The sequence below is a fragment of the Sturnus vulgaris genome, chromosome 13 (assembly GCF_052056855.1).
Source record: "Sturnus vulgaris isolate bStuVul1 chromosome 13, bStuVul1.hap1, whole genome shotgun sequence".
Taxonomy (NCBI): domain Eukaryota; kingdom Metazoa; phylum Chordata; class Aves; order Passeriformes; family Sturnidae; genus Sturnus; species Sturnus vulgaris.
In genome coordinates, this window is record NC_142255.1 from 13,982,973 (window position 1) to 14,000,919 (window position 17,947).

The window sequence follows — 17,947 nt, forward strand, 5'->3', positions numbered from 1 at the left end:
TTTCAAAATGCTTGACAGAACTGTCACAGAAGGAGCGTGGCATCTGGAAGCTGTGGCAGACATGATATGACCTGATTCATAAAACACAGCTAAACAGCTTGGGCTGCCAGAGGCCAGGATTTACAGGACTGTGCTTAAGAACAGCCTTCAATGCCTGCTCTGCTAAAGGCACTTCCCTACTCCACACAGTAACAATTCCCAAGTTGTGTGAGGGTGACCTGCAACACTGCAAACTGACAAAGCAGACAAGACACTGGAGACACTAATCTTGTTATAGCCTACACTGTCCACTGATACTCAGGACAGGAAAGGAATGACCTCAGCTCTGGCTGCACATTTTGCACATGGTTACAGGGACAGGAAGGACTTTAAAAAAAGAATTTTTTTTTTCAGAAATTTTTCAGAAATTCCCCCAGCACAGCAAGCACAAAGGAAAAAAATAAGCCAGAGACAATTTCTGCTGCATTATCCACTACAGCCTCATTTTTACAATAAAAGCCTCTCTGCATTTTTATTTCCAGCAGGCACAGCCTGATCAGCAAGGAATTTAAGGACTTTCTGCCCTCCCATCCATCTCCCTATTTTCTTCATCTCTACTTCAATCACTAGTTACAGCATTCTGTTAGGTGCTCGCCATGGGACCCAAACATCCTCTGGGAGAGCTGTCAAAGTCACTCTGATGCCAGTGATAATAAATTCCATCTCACTCATCTTCTCTTGCAGCACTTCACAGAATGAAGATTACATGTTTCAAGTGTACCAAGTTATGAAGGTAAGGATTTACAGAAAAATCAAGTAAGTTGCCCAAGGATAAAATACAAATCGGTCAGAGCTGGAAGCTCAACAGATGTTTCCCAAGCTCCAGCCAAAGAATTCTGTGCCATCCACATTCATCCTAGAAGTGATTTTCTACGTAATCCATTACTTCAAATCACTTCCTCCTCTTTTTATTAACTATGAAAATGAATTGAATTGTGAACTAAGACATAATCAGTAGAGCCCTCTCCCACTCATTATTTGTCCTACATCAAGATCATTGTCATTTTCATTCTGGAACACACCCATCCTTCCCAAAATTATCAAGCACACACATTTGCAGAGTGCTATGGTATTCCTTTATCCATCACTATCACATCATGTTCTCAGACTAGGGGAACAAGCAAAAATGATATGAAAGTATTAAGGGAAGAATGAGGAAATAAAATAGAACACTGTTTCTAGTTTTCTTAAAGAATAAAATTAAAAAAAAAAAAAAAAAAAAAAAAAAAAGAAAGTCCCTAAGCTGTCCACAAGTCCTTCCTTATCCATGGGCCAAGACATATCTCCAACACCATTCTGATTTCTTAATTTACTCGTTACCTCTGCCCACATCATGTTTTAATAAAAATTTCAATCTATTTAATTTAACCTCATTATTTCAAAGCACCCAGGCTAAGCCAGAAATATCTTCAAAAGTGTTTGTTGAACAAATTCAATAAAAAAAAAATTAAAAGCTTATAAAAAAAGAATTTCCAAGTGGCAAGGAAAACTACTTTCCTTTTCCCCCCCACAGCTAAGTAGCATGACAACTGCAATTGATAGTGCAAATTAAATTCTAAGCACATTGGTCATTTTATAGATACAATTTTCCAAGTGCTACAGCCACATAATAAGTGCCCTGAAATGATACAGAAGTCCAAGTTTAGCTGTCTGGGAACACTGGTGCACTTTGCAGTATCCACCATGTCACTCGTCAACTCGTTGATCTTATCAGCACATTTGCAGTCTGAGCAGAGCAGCTGTCTCTGCTTGGTTTTTATTTCTATTTCTGTATTAGAAACAGGTGGACAAGCTCAGAGAGCTAACAAGTTTCTTTTTGATGTAGAGATGGACAAATCCTCTCATTAACACAACGGCCTTTTAAAAATCATTATAGGATATTTTTAGTCCCATTTCATTTTAGTATTTCTGTATAATTGCAGCCCATTAATCATAACTGCTTGTTTCTAGAATCTGTCAGTTATAGGCAACAAGTAGTATCAGCCTGTGACATCTGTAAACTACTACTTTCAACATATTGCTGGCTTATTTTACTGGGATAAGATTGGCTACATCAGTCACACAGGAATGGATCTCATTCCCCAATTACAGAAATTAAACCCAGTTAAACAGGTCAGGCATAAATCTGCATAGACCCTCCCAGCAAAATCAGCTTACAGGTGGGAATTAGAAATAGCAGGCGTTCAGAATTCCAGATACAAAACCAGGAGAAAAACAAACTCATACCATGTATTGCAAATATGCCTCCTCACTCAGTAATGCTCTTGAATAGATTAATATTAGGATCAGTGCATAGAAATAGCATTTGATTAAGATCAGCACACAGAAATAGTGTTTGCTACATTTCACAAGAGTGTAGAGCCCCTCTCATGGATGTGGGCAGAGTAGCTGAACAAACTATCTGCTTGCAGCTCTGGCAAACATGCACTAAAGCTGTTCCATACAATCCAAACAACTTCAGGCATTTGTAATGCATGACTAGCTGGGTCAGCCTTTATCAGACAAAAATGCATAGCTTGGAACATTAAATCCAGAAATTAGATTGTTGTTTTCCAGAAAGTTTTAAAAGCCTCGAGGTATCAGCTGAATGACTTTTCTATTTTCAAGTCAGACGCAGTAGACAGTGTATCCAAACCAGTCAGCCAAGATTTAAAAGCACCAAGAAAGTTCCCAGTTTAGAAGGATAAAGGTGAAAGCAACATAAAAATTGTAACGCCACCCACACTGTTTCCCAACAGTCTGTTAGCTCTGGGTGTTGAGGAAGGGTTTGCCTGTGCAAGCTGAAGCCTATTGTTAGAGTGAGAAATTCAAGAGTCACAGGATCATGAAAACTCTACCTCAGAGGAGCAGAGCTCCCTGTTAGCAGGACACACTCTGGGTTCTGTCACAGCCTAGCAGTTCTTCAACACAAACTGTGCAAGACTTGACAAACTGTCCCCGAGCTGAGTTCCCAAAACTAAAAGCAATGGTTTGCTAGAAGAGTGGCAGACCCCTCTTTTTGCCAACTCTGCCCAATCTTGCCATCCAAAATATTGTTCCCAACAACAAAATGTTGTTCCCAACAAGACCATCAGGCATCACAAAGCAGTGTGTATATACCTCAATCTGTACCAGCACAGCTTTTCTGAACAGAAAAGAAAAAAAATATTGAACCAGAAACAAAACTGCTCTCTGAGATGGCAGGAGCAGTTGTGTGGGTCTGACAGCAGCTGGTACGTGTGCTACACCCCCTGGGATTTCCAGCCACAGATTACTCTTCAACAGAGCCAACCTGCCAGCTGTCCTGCTCCCAGCTCTCTGATCACAGCTTGCCCAGCAGTTATCAATGAGGAGCTACAACCAAACAGAAAGGACAACAACTGGTCACATTTCTACTGTTACAAAACGCCAATTTCTTACCTCACAGAAGGCCTGAACCTGAGGAACTTCTTACTGACCTTTTAATCCAAGGAGCAAGAGTGATGACCAGACTGCCCCACCATCCACACCTTCAGCACTACTGACCAGAAGCAACTGTTTTAACACAGGTGTCCAGGGTAAAAACCAGCTGCCTTCAAGACAGCCCACTTTATACATCAGCAGGTGCTCCAGAACTTCTGAATTGTGAAAAACAGCCAATCTGTGCAATACAACACATGGCCAACTGGGCACAATATTTTGTGACCAGGTGAAGGAACCCTTCCTGATCCTGGCTTTTATCTTGAGGCACAAGCATTGAATCTTCACACCTTCATAAGCAGTTCCTATCAATATTCTATCTCTAGTGACAATCTGACCCTAAAATTATTTCCTCTTTCTCACAGCGCAGCTCTGCTACATTGAGATTTACCTTAATTCAAATACTTCTCTGGCTGACTGACACAGTACCACAGTGACCTTTTAGCACCTGCCCCACAGGACTGCACATGACTAGAATTTATGGCCAGGCATGGGAAATGTGCCACTCACAGAAACACACTGATTTTGGGGTTTTTGCCACGCCAAAATTTGAAGTTGAGAATAGAAACCCAGTAGCAGTTTAATGCTTGTTCACCATTTGAAGGACTAAGAGCTGCCTGGGGGCTCTGCTGGGCTGTATTTCAATACCTTGATTGGCCCCTGGAAACACAACACCTGCAGGCTTCTCACAAAATGTTTCCACCTCTCTCCAAGCTTCTATAGAAGCTTGCAGGTCCACTGCAATGAGAACTGGTCCTGGGGTGTTGTAAGACAGGCACATTCCAAGCAGCTGCCTATAAATTTCCAAAGCAAATATAAGAAATACATACAACCAAACCATCTTCAGTTTCATTGATAATTTTCAATGCCTTGTAGCAAAAATACAAGTAGTGCCACACTCCTGTGAGAAGACCCTTCAGAGACACTTGACAAACCAATCAAGAAATAAATTAATTATGACTAAGATATGCTAATTTAGATTTTCAAGATGTTTAATTCATTAGTGTATCAGAAAAGGCTGTTAAGTTCTGGAAGTCTGGAGCATTGCCAGCCTTAAGCACTACTGAGAGAATCATAGAATATCTTGGGTTGAAAGCGATCCACAAGGATCATCAAGTCCAACTCCTGATGTTCTAGCCCAAGTCCATACCGACCAAGAAGATATTGGTAACTTATGTTCCAGAAATTTCTGCCTTTAATCAGAAAATTTCTTCCCTAGAAAGCACATTAAAAGGTTATAAGTCTCTTGGGGCAGAAATAGGACTGTTATGAATCAAAGAAGGAAAGGCAGCTGAACAAGTCCTGAAAAAAGTGCTACAGAATTTTCTGCTCTATCCCCTAAGCACAGGAGGACTTTGAAAAAAATATCTAAATTTCAGAAGGAATTTTATTTAAAAAAAAAAGAAAATACAGAACATGGCAGCTGAATGAAGAACACTACAAATAATCTCATTTAAGGTGCTTATTGTGCCATCATGCTGCATTAGGCAGAGGGTGGGACAGAATGAGAGATTACCATAATATTTACTTTCTCTCTTTGCTAAAAACACTCTGATTGTCTGTGCTTCAAAGCCCAGTTTTAGCATCCTTGTTCAGTGTTTTCTATCCATTCCTTGCTGCCTTGAACTGGAATTCAATATATTAATATTTTGCCAAGCACACAGAAGGCTGACCACAATGTCAAAGCTGTGCTGGCAGAGTCAGCTCCACCACCATTTCCAAATGCAAAGAGCATTTGATACATCATGAAAAATACTGGCCTCAGCCTGCAGACAACCATGTGTCTGTCTCACAAATTTCATATTCCATTCAACCAGCTTCCATCTTTATGGCAGCAGGCTGGGTGCTCAAACAGAAGCATAGTTTTGCAGAAATTTGTCTGCTCTTTTTGCAAGGAGCTGCCAACGCTGTTGTGACTGGGATCTCAGAAGGAAAAAGTAGAAGAGATGTTTGAAATTGAAAGAATCTTGAAAAAATTTCAGCGTACACCATCAGTGTTGCATAACTGGAGTGCATTGCTTTGGCTTCAGAAGCCTGAGAAACTGTCTATTCAAGTGGAAAAAAACATATTCTCAATTCTGTAATTATTTAGCACTGTAGAACACATGACAATTTTATTCAGCCTTTCTTCACTGCTGCATTAAAACAGGATAACAGTTTTCACAACAGCTGACTCTTCCTGTCACCAAAAACAAAGTGTTTGGTACAAAGTGAGAGAGAAATCAGCACCTCTGCCTGGCAGCCCTGCAAATTAGGAGAAAATCTTCAAATCAAAAGAATACAAAGACGCAAACCTCATTATTGTAGATGCAAGGATAAAGAAAAAATGTTTCTCTCCAGTGTTCTATAATCATCTCAATCAATTTCTATACACAGTAAAATCTGTTCACTTTTAACTATAATCACAAATAAGGAGGATAGAGAACTGATGAAAAGAAAAAGCAGAACAGGTCTGTAAAGGGAATACTTGAAGGAAATGTAATGCTGGTGGACACTTTCTGCATAAGATTGCAATTTGGTCCACATTAAGTACCTAGAAAGCTACAAAAACAGTCTTGTCAGAGATAACATCTTCTGTTCCCATTCAGTGGAAATGCCTTCTAATGGGGGACTACCTCAGGAGCAGGGAGTTTCTTCTGTTCTTGGTTTCTCTCCTGAGATTATCATCAATAGCAGCAATGGCTCTTTCTTCTCGTATGACATTAGCACTGTGGAAATGTCATTATAAAAGCCTATCAGACCTTTCCACAGAAACCAGTCAGCAGCCAGCCAGTTCTGGGGAGGTGGATTGGTCCCCATTTGGCAGACAGCTGTGACCTGAGGCTCCATCAGCAGTGGCTGTGCTGTTTGCATGTGTGCTGGAGGGAGGATCACATGCAATAACAGTGAAGAGCAGATGTGCTTGCTGGTGTGAGCTGCTTCCAGCCAGCACAATGCCAGGTTAGCACTCCAGATGAATTGCTACAGGCAGCCCTTCTGCCTGCTGAAAAGATCATTACCAATCAAAGCAGGTCATTCTACCTCCTTATTTCAACATTACTGGATGAGAGCTTCCTTTAAGGAGTGCAGTTTCCTTTGGGGCGGGCTGACTCCAATAAGGTGTTGAACTAATTTGATCCCTGTTTCACTAGGAGATGTGTCATCTCCAGGTTTGAAAAAGTTATTCAAGAAAGCTTGAGCCTTTCATAATTAACATGCAACACTGGTTGCCACACGGGGAGCAGGCACAGTTATAATAACTCGGAGTCAATAATTCATAAACTATCATGCATTATTAATCAATTATTGAGGCCTGAATTACATTTAATGAGATTAAGCTGATTGGAGCACTAAGCTGTTTGAGTCATATTGATTTAATCAATGTGCTTAATTAAACTGTGTACATTTTCCACATGATCATTATTTCCCAGTATCCTGCATAAGTGGCCTCTGCAATTCACATCCTCTGCTGTTCTTTGCTCAGGAATTGCTCTTTGCTGCAATTTATATTTAAAGGCAAAGGGCTTGTTTCTTCCTAAGAAAAGATCAAAGTTGCAAAACAACCATCTAAATATCTTACATAAGCAAATTGAGAAATGTTAGAATAGTTTTCCCCAGAAACTGTGTCTTTTTTTTTCTGTAGGCTTAAGATGAGACCAGGTAAAGACACCTCATTAGTCTCACTTTATCCCTCATTCCAGCTCCAGGAGCATCTGCCAATTCAACGGTATGAGCATCCTACCATATCTATCCTGAAAACATTACCCTATCCTTCTTCAGCAACATGCCTAGACAAAAAATGTGCTTCAGATCCCCAGGAGACTACATTTAAGATAAGCAAGTGTCATTATCTCTTTTTTTTTGACAATATTCATAATGGTTTCCTCAGCCATGCATAAAGAGGACATGATGACAGAAGAGCAACTCAAAGTGACAGGTATTACAGATGTAAATCCATTTGCTAGTGTCATTTTTGTTTGATTTCCCTCACCTCTGCTGCTAATTATCTGAGACAATTTCGGTTAACTTTAAACCACAAAATTCAGATCTATAATGCTACCCACGGCTAAAAGGATACTCATTAGGTGTTTTGACTCTGGAATACACATAACACACTGAATAATCACTATTATTAATGGGGATGACAACAGTACAATCAGCCATGAAGAGAGTTGTGCAATTCCTTTGGGACTGAGTCATTTCTCTGTGTTAGCACTAACTAGAATGACACCTACACTACATCACATCTCAGAGGTGTCCTTCCCCTTCCCTTCCCTAAATAAAGGTGAGGGAAAATCCACCCTAACCCAGGGTAAAGCCAGGAAACACCTCCTGAAAAACACTCACATGGCAGCGTAGAGTGTACTCTGCTCTTTTCTGACCAATCATTTTGCTCTTGGTGGTTTTAATTCCAGCACTCTGTCAGCATTAGCAACGTATCAGTGTCCTTTACTTTCTTAACAAGAAGACAATTTTATCACTGCCTGTGCGTCAGTGTTTAGATATTTTCCTTACACTTCTTTGAAGAGTTAATCTGTCCATTTGCTCTGTCACTTACAACAGTATCCTACTGCTTGCAGGGTCTACTCAGCTGTCTGCCAGGGAGTTTAGTGGAGTTACACACTGCACACATGCATAAATAATACTGTGAATTAAGAGTTTGCAAACTATTACTGAGTACACATACATGCTGCTAACACTGCCTTCACTGGGCTCTGTGTGTGTGTGGCAAACTGAAGAAAATCAGAGCTCTGCAAACACCTATTAATTCATGAAGTGGGGAGTTGGCACCAAGATTTGGAAGCTTCATCATTCTCCTTGTTTCTGCATTCAAGAATGCTCTGAAAAGATGTTGGGAATTGCCCTCCCTTCAAAAGTCCCTTAAACTCTCATCAGCAGACCTAACATAGCCAGAAATAAAGTCACCCACACAGTCAGAATGATTTTACCTTTATCACAAGACTATGGAGGATATTGCAGTTAGAATGGGTATTAAAGACATCTGCACTAGCTGGATGCTGAGTCTTCTTCATCTGATAGCAGGAAAGGTAAGTTTAAAGCTAAACAGCAACCACAAAAAAAAAACAATATAGACCCTCTCAGTTTCTATTTGTTCAAGTCTATGGAGCTGCAAAGCCCAGCAAGGACCACTGACCAGCCCCAGGTACCCACAAACCTGGATCAATTTGGAGTGGAGGTTGTGCTGATTGTAACTGAGTGGTTGCATGAACAAAGAGTAAAAGCACAGGAAGCCCAAGAGCTCCCAGCTCACTTCTGTCTTCACACCAATTTCAGAACTGAACATATAATAACAATTATTCACTACACAACTGTCATATAAAGGGCAAATAAAAAGAGAGGAAGGAGAAAGGAGCCTAAAGTGAATATCAAAGCCTCACACAAACAAGGCATAATGAAAGAAAGAAGTAGCCCATTTTTCTTCCCTTCAGCATGGCTTGTGCTTCCTATTAACAAGGTGCACGTTAATAAATTTAACTCAGACAAATTTAACCTAGGACTACATTAATCTGAAGCCTGACAAGAGCAATCTGAATGAATTGAGGAAGTAAAGCACAGCTGACACAGAGGGTGCCGTGCCCTCACTCTCCCTGGGCATTTCCAATACCAAATAACTCCTTCCCACTGCACTCCTACCAGGCTGATCCTGCTGCCCTCCCAGTACTCCTCACCCACCCAATGCCTCTAGCTGTGAAGTTTCCTTATCCCTTTGTGCCTATACTTAGGAAAGATTTAGATTATTTCAATATGATCATGTACAGCAGCTACAAAGTCCTGGTGAGATTTGAGCCACTGGCTTTGCTGAAAAGAAACTCTCAAGGTACAGATTAACACATGTAACAAAGGCAACATAAATTTAACGGGAAATCAAAATTACTATAGCTCATGAAAACTATGCAACGGCCTGGAACAGAAGGAAAAATCAAGGGCTGTCCATTTTTATTCATTATCCACGTGCCAAGTTCTCAGTGCTGGAGCGCCACGTTCCTTCTCAAGCTGGAATACCCATGCATGGAGACTGTACAAAGACATGGGGTTTATTGCAGGGAAATCCTCCACCCTTTGGTCTCTTCATATTTAGCTCTAAGTTGCTACTCTTGAGTGATGTTTTTAGCATGGAAAACATTGACAAACAGGTCCTTCCATCAGCCAAAACACTTCACAGAAAGATGGGTATGTCATACAAAATGAGGAAACTGAGAAGTAACTGCTGATCAAAGCCACACAAAGCAGCACAAATTAGACTAAGTGCATCCCCAAAAGCCATAATTATCCAAACTACTCAAACAAAATAAGCACATACATGATTATTCAGATTTGCCTACAGGCATCCCCACAGCATAAAACATGGTGTGCTGCCTTACCGTTCTTCCACTTGATAAAACAATAAATATTTTCATCACTTAAGAATAGTGGTGTTTACTTTTACAGTCTTGAAAACTTGAGTGAGACTGCGTTGCCTTGACAATGTCTTTCCCCCCAAAAAATTTATTTTTCAGTCGGACAACTGGGGTCCAACTGAACAACATGTTCTGTTTTGATTGAGTTCCATGGTCTCATGGATAGATACAGAACGTCTGCAATCTTATTGCAAAGCAAGGCTTCAGAGGAACGGTTTAGTGGCACAGGATTTCATGGCATTTCAGGGAGAACTACAAGCTCCCACTGGCTCCATGTACTGCCACAAGGCAGGAGATATTTATTTATATTGAAAATAAAGAGGACTTAAGCCACATAATTGGGATTTGAACCTAGATGCAGTATATTGAACAGTATGAAGCATTCAGAAAAAGTGTCTGTTGAATTGTTCATAGATGCTTTATGAATCTTTCAGCAAAACTGGGCTGAATAAGCAAGCAAAGCCTTGTCTTTGCAGATAGGTTAACAACCTTTGAAAACCTGCCAGGTTCTCTTCCAACACTGCAAGAAGCAGTCTAACACACTCTGAGAATACAATGATCCAGAAAATGGCCATGCCTCCCAATATGGTAACATTTATATCACAATACTTTCTTGATTTTTTTTTTGCTTTCTTATGGCAAAACACTCCTTTCAGAAAGTCCTTTCAAAGCCAAAAGAGCAAAAGTCCAGTGTTTATGATATTGATTCCTCATTTGACTGACTCACTTCAAGCCCTTGCTTAGATAAACCCAAACATTAGCTCAGCTTTTGCTTTGTACCACCATTGGAAAGGGTTTCTCACTTGGGCAGAAAATCTTCTTCACCATGTGCCTCTTCCAGAAGGCTCCAATCCTCAGATAAAATATTCCAACCTATTTTCAGTTGCCCCCTTGAGACCTTCTGCCATGAGGTGTCAGCAAATAACAGGTGATCACCTGCCATGTGCCACAGGCTGCTTTAGATAACCAACCTTCCCCAACTCCCACCCACTGGTTTTCTGCATCATCATTATCATGGGAAAAAAGTGCTTAAGGAATTCTCTCCTCAAGCCAGGCATGGACAGCCACAATTAAAGCTGTGCATGTACATTATAAATTCCCCATGTAGCCTGTACTTGGCTATTTTGCTTTAATATTTCAACTGAGAAAATCATGTTCATGATATAAATTTGCTAATGCAGGGCAAAAGCTGAATTTGTAATCAAGTTATTACAGTAAAAAAAGGTATGAGCTGTGATGATTACACTGTAATGTCAGCATAGCTGCAGTCACTCTGTTCTAAACCTGGACCAAAAAAGATTGCAATAACTTTCACCAACTCTCATATTTCAGCTCTCTTTAAATTAGAAGAAGTCTGCAACGAGAGCTGTGGTTCATGTCACAGAATCCCTTTGGATTCTTCTAGCCTAATATCTAAGTGAGGTAATGAAAACTATTCATTTAACATCCAAAAAGATCTTAAGACCATTTAAATATTCACAAGTCTCAAAGGTCTCAACTTGTGTTATGTTTGAAGAGATAAAATTCACTGCATACCTTATTCCTGATTTCAGAAAAAAAAAAAATCAAGCTACATAGAAGTAGTTAATGATTTAGGCTCTGTAATCAAAGCTAACCCAATGTGATGCTAATCAGAATCTTATCACTTGCTGTTGAGTTACAGAAACATACTGATCTTAATCTTTTTCATCAAGGCCACTGAATGTCTAAATCTCTGGCTCTCACAATGAAAAATAACCAGCTCTAGATATAAATTGGCAAATATAATATTTACCATTAAACAGTACATCATCAGTATGGTCTCAGACAGAATTAGAAGAGGTATATTGTGTCCAGATGGATGTACTGGGCACACTGGAGGAGCTGGAATGTCACCACAACACTTCAATTGCTGGTCCAGCAATGGTTAGCTTGGTTTGGGGATTTTTTTTTTTTTCAAATTTAAGATTTCAAAATACAAAGATAATTAAAAAAGAAATCCCAAAATTAAAAAAAATCTTGTTGAATTAGTTATTTCACAGTCTTTTGCTCTAGGAGATACTTTATTTTGAACTTTTCAAATGCTTTACATCATTGAAGAGAAATTAGACATACAAAATTGAATCAGTTCTCCTCCCTCCTCCATGCAAACCTGAAATTTTTAAAGATCATCATAATTGGTTATTCCTCATATTTATATTTTTTTTTCCAAAATGAGAAAGACAAGAAAATCAGCACATTCACAAAATAGGTTGCTATTGTCACTTTTGACATGAGCACAACTCACCAGCATATTTTTTAATGCTTCACTGGGCTACTTACAGAATTGCTCCAGGTCATGTCTGTTTTTAGACTCAGGCATGGCAGTGATTGTGAGCAATGGGCATGGATTTCCTCCTAGAGTCTGGCAGAGTGTCTGCTGCCTCCAGTAAACCTTCTTAGGATTCCTATTTTGTTCCAGGATATCAAGATGGGACTGAAAAAGAAGCAAGGAAGCAGATTTATAAAGGAGTTCACACTCTATAACCTGATTTTTTTCCAGGAGCTGTATATTATTTTTGATACTCATTTTGCATCTTGCTAACTTCCCAGTTCCTCTCTTCTGCCAGATAATATCACCACCTTTTACATCCCACAAATATGCACAAGCCATTCACAATGCATCCCAGAAGCACTGAAGCTGTGCAGGATATTTATTCTTATATCATGATCTACTTGAGGGTGTCCCTTTTTGTTGCAGAGGGGTTGGAACACATGACCTTTAAATGTCCCTTCCAACCCAAACTATTCTATGATTTTGCCTGAACAGTTCCTAGGTGCTTTTGTTAGCATAATGAAATTTCTATGCATACATGAAATTCAAAAGAGAAGCATTTACTCTTTATATTTTAATAACGGTTTTGTAGAAACGTGAGAAAATTTACCACTTTGAACATTTACAGAACTGATTGCTTAGCTGTCAAGCACATGCCAGTGAAACTCAGTGACAACTCCATATTAGAGGCAGCCAAAAAGTTTATATCGAAACAACATTTTGTACAATCAGTAGTGGGAAATTTCAAGAGTGTCTTTCCAAGAAGTTATTTAAAAAGGGAGATTTCCCCCCCCCCCTCCACCACCAAAGTTTATGACAGTTTTAAACAATTCTAAAGTCCAACAGTTTCTTGAGAAATTTGAGAAAAAGAACTGGCAGCTTAGAAGGAAGACTTTTTGGAACAAATTGCAATCACCTCATTAGAGATGGAGCCACTTGTCACCCACACAGCAGACGAAGTGTGGTTCTCTGTTTGCATTGCAAGTGATGAGTGTGAGCAGTGCCCCTGCAGGGGCTGCTCAGGGCTGGGCAACACCACTGGTCTCCCAGCTGGTAGGAAGAGGTGCACTGAGCACACATGTCCTAACAATAACTAAAACACATCCGTTCACTCAGTGACCCTCACAGGGGGATGGTTTGTCTCCGTGAGTCAGAGCTAAATTTTAATCCACATTTATGGGACGCCACATTCCTGTTCTTCAAAGCTCGGAGCTCACCGTGTTTCAGACTGCTTTCCCAGCATCCAAACAGAGCCGTGTAAACACAGAACTGAAATTTACCGTCAGCTCTGCTATAAAACAATTAAAATACAGCTCTATAAAGTAAATTCAATTATTAGATGCATTTAACAACCCCACATAGATACAGTGAACTCAATATCATCATTTACTTATGTTCCTGGTACCCAGTGAAACTTAATTGGGTACAGCTACCACAGAGATTTCAGCTAGATATCAAAACAATTAATACTGTGATGTAAAAATAGATAAATTACTGTTCATAAAAGAAATGTAATTACTAATGGACAAGAAGTAATGAACTGCAGAGTGCATCCAGTTCAAATAGGATTCTGCAATATTTCCTGCAAATATGCCTATAACCATTAAATATATATGATATTTAAAAACATTTTCAAATTACTAACTCCATATACAAGTTTATCTTCTTCCCCAAAGCACTATGTCTTTAATTGAGCCCTTGGGTTCATAATCACTTTTAACTTATAATTGATATGTAAAACGCACACACTTCACCAGTGGACAAATGCTTTAAAATGCAATCTACTGATGCACAAACCTGATTTAGTTTATTTACTGTGGAAATAAAAGTAAAACGGAAATGTGTATAGCACATCACTTTACATTTTAAATTAGCCCAAGCAAAAAAGCCTTTCAGAATTATTAGTAGTGTCCAGTTAGAGCTGGACATGACAATCTATCAACCTTTTCCACCCATAATTCCCATTTAGCAAATTTTATGATCCTTATTGTGTCTGAGTTAATTTAAACTTTACTTGGGGCAAAATTCCCCTTAACTTCAATGAGCATTTTATTTGAAGAGACAGTGAAATACTTAAAGACCTGGTCCTGCAAGCGTAGGAATAACATCTGCTTCATCTCTATTCTATTCATTCAGGAGCAGGTGAGATATTCAGTGATTCCCAGAGCACACAAACTCTCCAAGTCTGTCTTGCTTTGTGCCAGCAGAAGATAGAAATCAATAACAGTAAAATAATGATGAGGCATTGCATTCATGTGAAATGTATGGTGGTGAATAAGTCCAACCAATTCTTCAGTACTGCATGTGTTTTTTACCCTGCAGACTGTAGATATTTGTGCCTTCAGGGCTAAAGGTCAGACCCCACCACTGGAGCATACACTCTTCCCCACAGAACTTCAGGAGTAACTGGTGAGGTACTGATAAGAAGTGAGCTGACAGACATGTTTTGGACTGAAGGCTGGACTGGCCTTCTTCCAGATTGGAAGCAGTTTCTTTGAATGTCTATAATGGGATGCAAAACAGTTGACAAGAGGCTTTCTTGAGTGGGAATCCATCTAAGCCTCACTCTGCTGGCGTGCTGGGCAGCACAGCAAGTCCTGGGGGAAGACACCATCCCCTGGAAAGCACAGCCTCCAATATCTGGTCATGGCAAACTGATATCACTGTAAAAAACACAGGGACCTCAAACTCCACCAGCCCACAGCAGCATGTACTGCCCAAATCAGAATGTGTTGATAATGGAAATTGAGGTGAGAAGGAAGGGAAGCTGATCCACTGGAACTGCATGGTTTCATCTACAGTAACATCATTCTCGTCTTTAGCATCAAAGCAAAGCTACTCCCAGAACTATTTATTTCACTTCTTTTATCCTATCTCCCCTTCAGACCCTGGTCTCCCCTTCATCAATTATAGAGGAAGCACACTGGATCCATTTCCCAGAAAATTCCCTTACCATCCACCCCTTTCCACAGAAAAAGCTGTGGAAAACAAACCTGTGCCCAGCAAAAAAACTTGGTACAACTCAATAATTAAATTTGTGCTGTGGAGTTGTATTCTTTTAGTTTCTGTACTGACAGCACTGGAGTGTCACAAATTCCTACTGACACAGCTGGCTGCAAGGAAAGAGCTGGTGAAGTATCAGGTGAGGTCGAGCAGCCTGGTAATGCTGAGTGCAGCTCTGAAAACCCTGGGTCAGAGGAGGATCAGGCAGCACATCTGAGTTGTCATTAGGTTTAGCCCTCTGCTTCCCAGCCCTTCAGGAGGAGGATCCTGCCACCCCAAGTGAGTGGAGACACCTTTGGTCTGTATTATGGCTGGAATAAGCACTAATGGTTTGTGATCAGCTCATCCCACAGAGAAATGTCTTTACTCTTACAGCATTCTGGGCTTTACAGCTGGCAGGAGCTGCAGCTGTAAACAAGGCAATTACACCATCATGATCCCAGAATGCTTTCAGTGGGAAGGGACCTTAAGGATCATCTCATTCCAATCCCCTTGTCATGGGCAGGGACACCTTTCCCTAGACCAGGTTGCTCAAAGCCCCATCCAAGCTGACCCTGAACACTCCCAGGGGTGAGGAGGTGAGAAAGCAATCCTCTGTGTCATCTCAAAATCTACACATACCCAAGCAGCTCCAACCTGCCAGGGCCATTATCTTATCTAGGTGGACAAGCCAGAATTACCATCATTGTGGAGTAGGTGTAGGGGTAGTGGTAGGCCAGGTAGCAGACATCATCTTTGTGAGGGAATTTGATGCTGAAGGTGAGGGTGTAGTAGAACCTTCCCCTCACACCTCCTCCTGCAGCTGCACTGCAGCGGTAGTGGTTTCTGCAAGAAGAGAAAGAGGAGGAAAGTAAATGCTTTTCACTTCTAGATGTGCATATGAAGCAGCCATGGGGAAAAATAAGCATTCAGAGAAGCATCCACACAAGAGGACACAAAGCCCAGCCGGGAGTTAGGAGGCAGAACTGCACGTGGCACTGCAGGGCACAGCCAGTCGTGCTTCTGAGGGATGGGAGCACTCTCCTAGGGAAATAACATCCATTAATGCTCCATTAATGTTTTGTTAAGATGCAAATAAAGAAGCAGTCAGCTAATAGTAGCTCATATAGCAGAGTCCAGACATATTTAAACTATGCATTCAGCTGAAATTGCTGTATTTCTTCAGATATCCACATTATCTTGCTCAGAGATGCAGGTTCCTTTTCACAGCCCTGAACAATGCCATGAGAAAATACTCTGCAAAAAGTCTGGAGATTTATAAAATACGAACACCCTGCCAAAGCAACTATTCAGTTCTACCACAGGAAGAAAAGTGATATTTCAGGAATAAAAATAAATAATAAATAGGACATACATAAAAATATTTCAGATAACAACGAAGGCACTTTGCTGAGTAGGAAGGAGAGTGGGTTTGGGTAGAGACTGTGCATGAAGGAGAAGTGACTTCATACAGATTTTCCAGTTGTGACCTACCCAAAAATTCTTCTTTGTATTCCTCGTTTTTGAAGACTTGAACCTCTCAGGGAACAGTGAGGACCAGCTGCTCCCTAAAAAACGGCGAGCTGAGCTTGACATGGAAGCCAGAAGAGCAGAGAACTCTCAAGGCAGGGTCATCTCCCACAGCACCTGAGCAGGGCAAGCCTGGGGTTCAGCCACAGCTCCAGATGTTCAGACAAGACTGTGGTGCTGAGGCAGGTCAGGTCATGGGCCGGGATCCAGATCAGGATGTGCAGCAAAGCAGGGACAGCAGCAGGGACACAGCAGTGCCTGAGCTGAAGCCTCACTACAACAGAGCTCTGGGTGAGGCTGGTCAACGCTGACAAGGTCTGAGAGGGCACAAAATCCTTGACACTGCCTTCAATTAAACTGCAAAATCTTCTAACAAGCTCCTCAGTCTAGTGTCAGGACCTGCTCTCTTGCAGGAGACCTACTCTGATGAAGAGATGACTTCAGGCTGAGTAGGAAAGTTTTCTTTCAGCAGAGATGAAGTGACAAATCATGCACTTTAGGGAGAAGCCTCAGAGCAAATTGCATCCATAAGTACATTTCAAACAATATTTTTCCCACATTGCACCAATTATGCTGTTGCCAAACCTTCTGATTCTGAAGGACTGTGAGGTTTCTTTGACAAATGTTATCATCAACGTTGCATTAAAATGCAAAATAGAAGAGGGATCCAAAAGATGCAATTTCAGCTCCTGAATTTTACAATACTAGTTTATTTTGCTGCCGTTCATTTTTATTCAAAGGGGTGGAGAGAAAAGATAATTATTCTTGTCAAATTCTCCAAAATAATCAGCTCTTTTTCATAAGGGAGAGACAATACAATGCTGCTAGGTTTTCACTTGAATTCAATATTTAGGAACACGTGGGGTGAGTGATACTGACTGGATCAATAGATAGTGCAGGACCATGTAGTCACAGTAGCAATCTGAAAAGCCTATGATTTCATTCTCAGTTGAACCCTTTACCCCAACATTTCCTTTGCAAATAAAGCACCTTAATACTGGACAAAGACTCAAAGAGAAAAAAAAATCAATAAACTCGCAAATACGGAATCATGTACTTAGCATTTATATATGTATTTCACTGGATCAAGGGTTAAAGTCTGGTATTTTTTTTAAGTCAGAACAATGACATTTATTATAGTTCCTGTTAATTTTGACAATGAAGGATAATTAAGAACCATTTTCTGCATGGTGCAGAAGGAAAATGCTCATGTCCATGGCCTCTATTATACTCAGTGTCAGCTGGAAGGTTAGATCACCTTATTCAT

At 40.4% G+C, this 17,947-nt stretch overlaps 1 protein-coding gene across 2 annotated transcripts in view; it reads right to left on the reverse strand.

The window, feature by feature from the left end:
• AGBL1 (AGBL carboxypeptidase 1) overlaps positions 1–17,947 on the reverse strand; it is a 266,522-nt gene that overhangs the window by 174,483 nt on the left and 74,092 nt on the right. For both annotated transcript variants that reach the window (XM_088172621.1, XM_088172620.1), the window contains exons 16-17: positions 15,852–15,996; positions 12,177–12,330 (exon numbers count right to left, since the gene is read on the reverse strand). In XM_088172621.1, the coding sequence (XP_088028747.1) occupies positions 12,177–12,330; positions 15,852–15,996 (299 nt within the window). The remainder of the gene's footprint in view (positions 1–12,176; positions 12,331–15,851; positions 15,997–17,947) is intronic.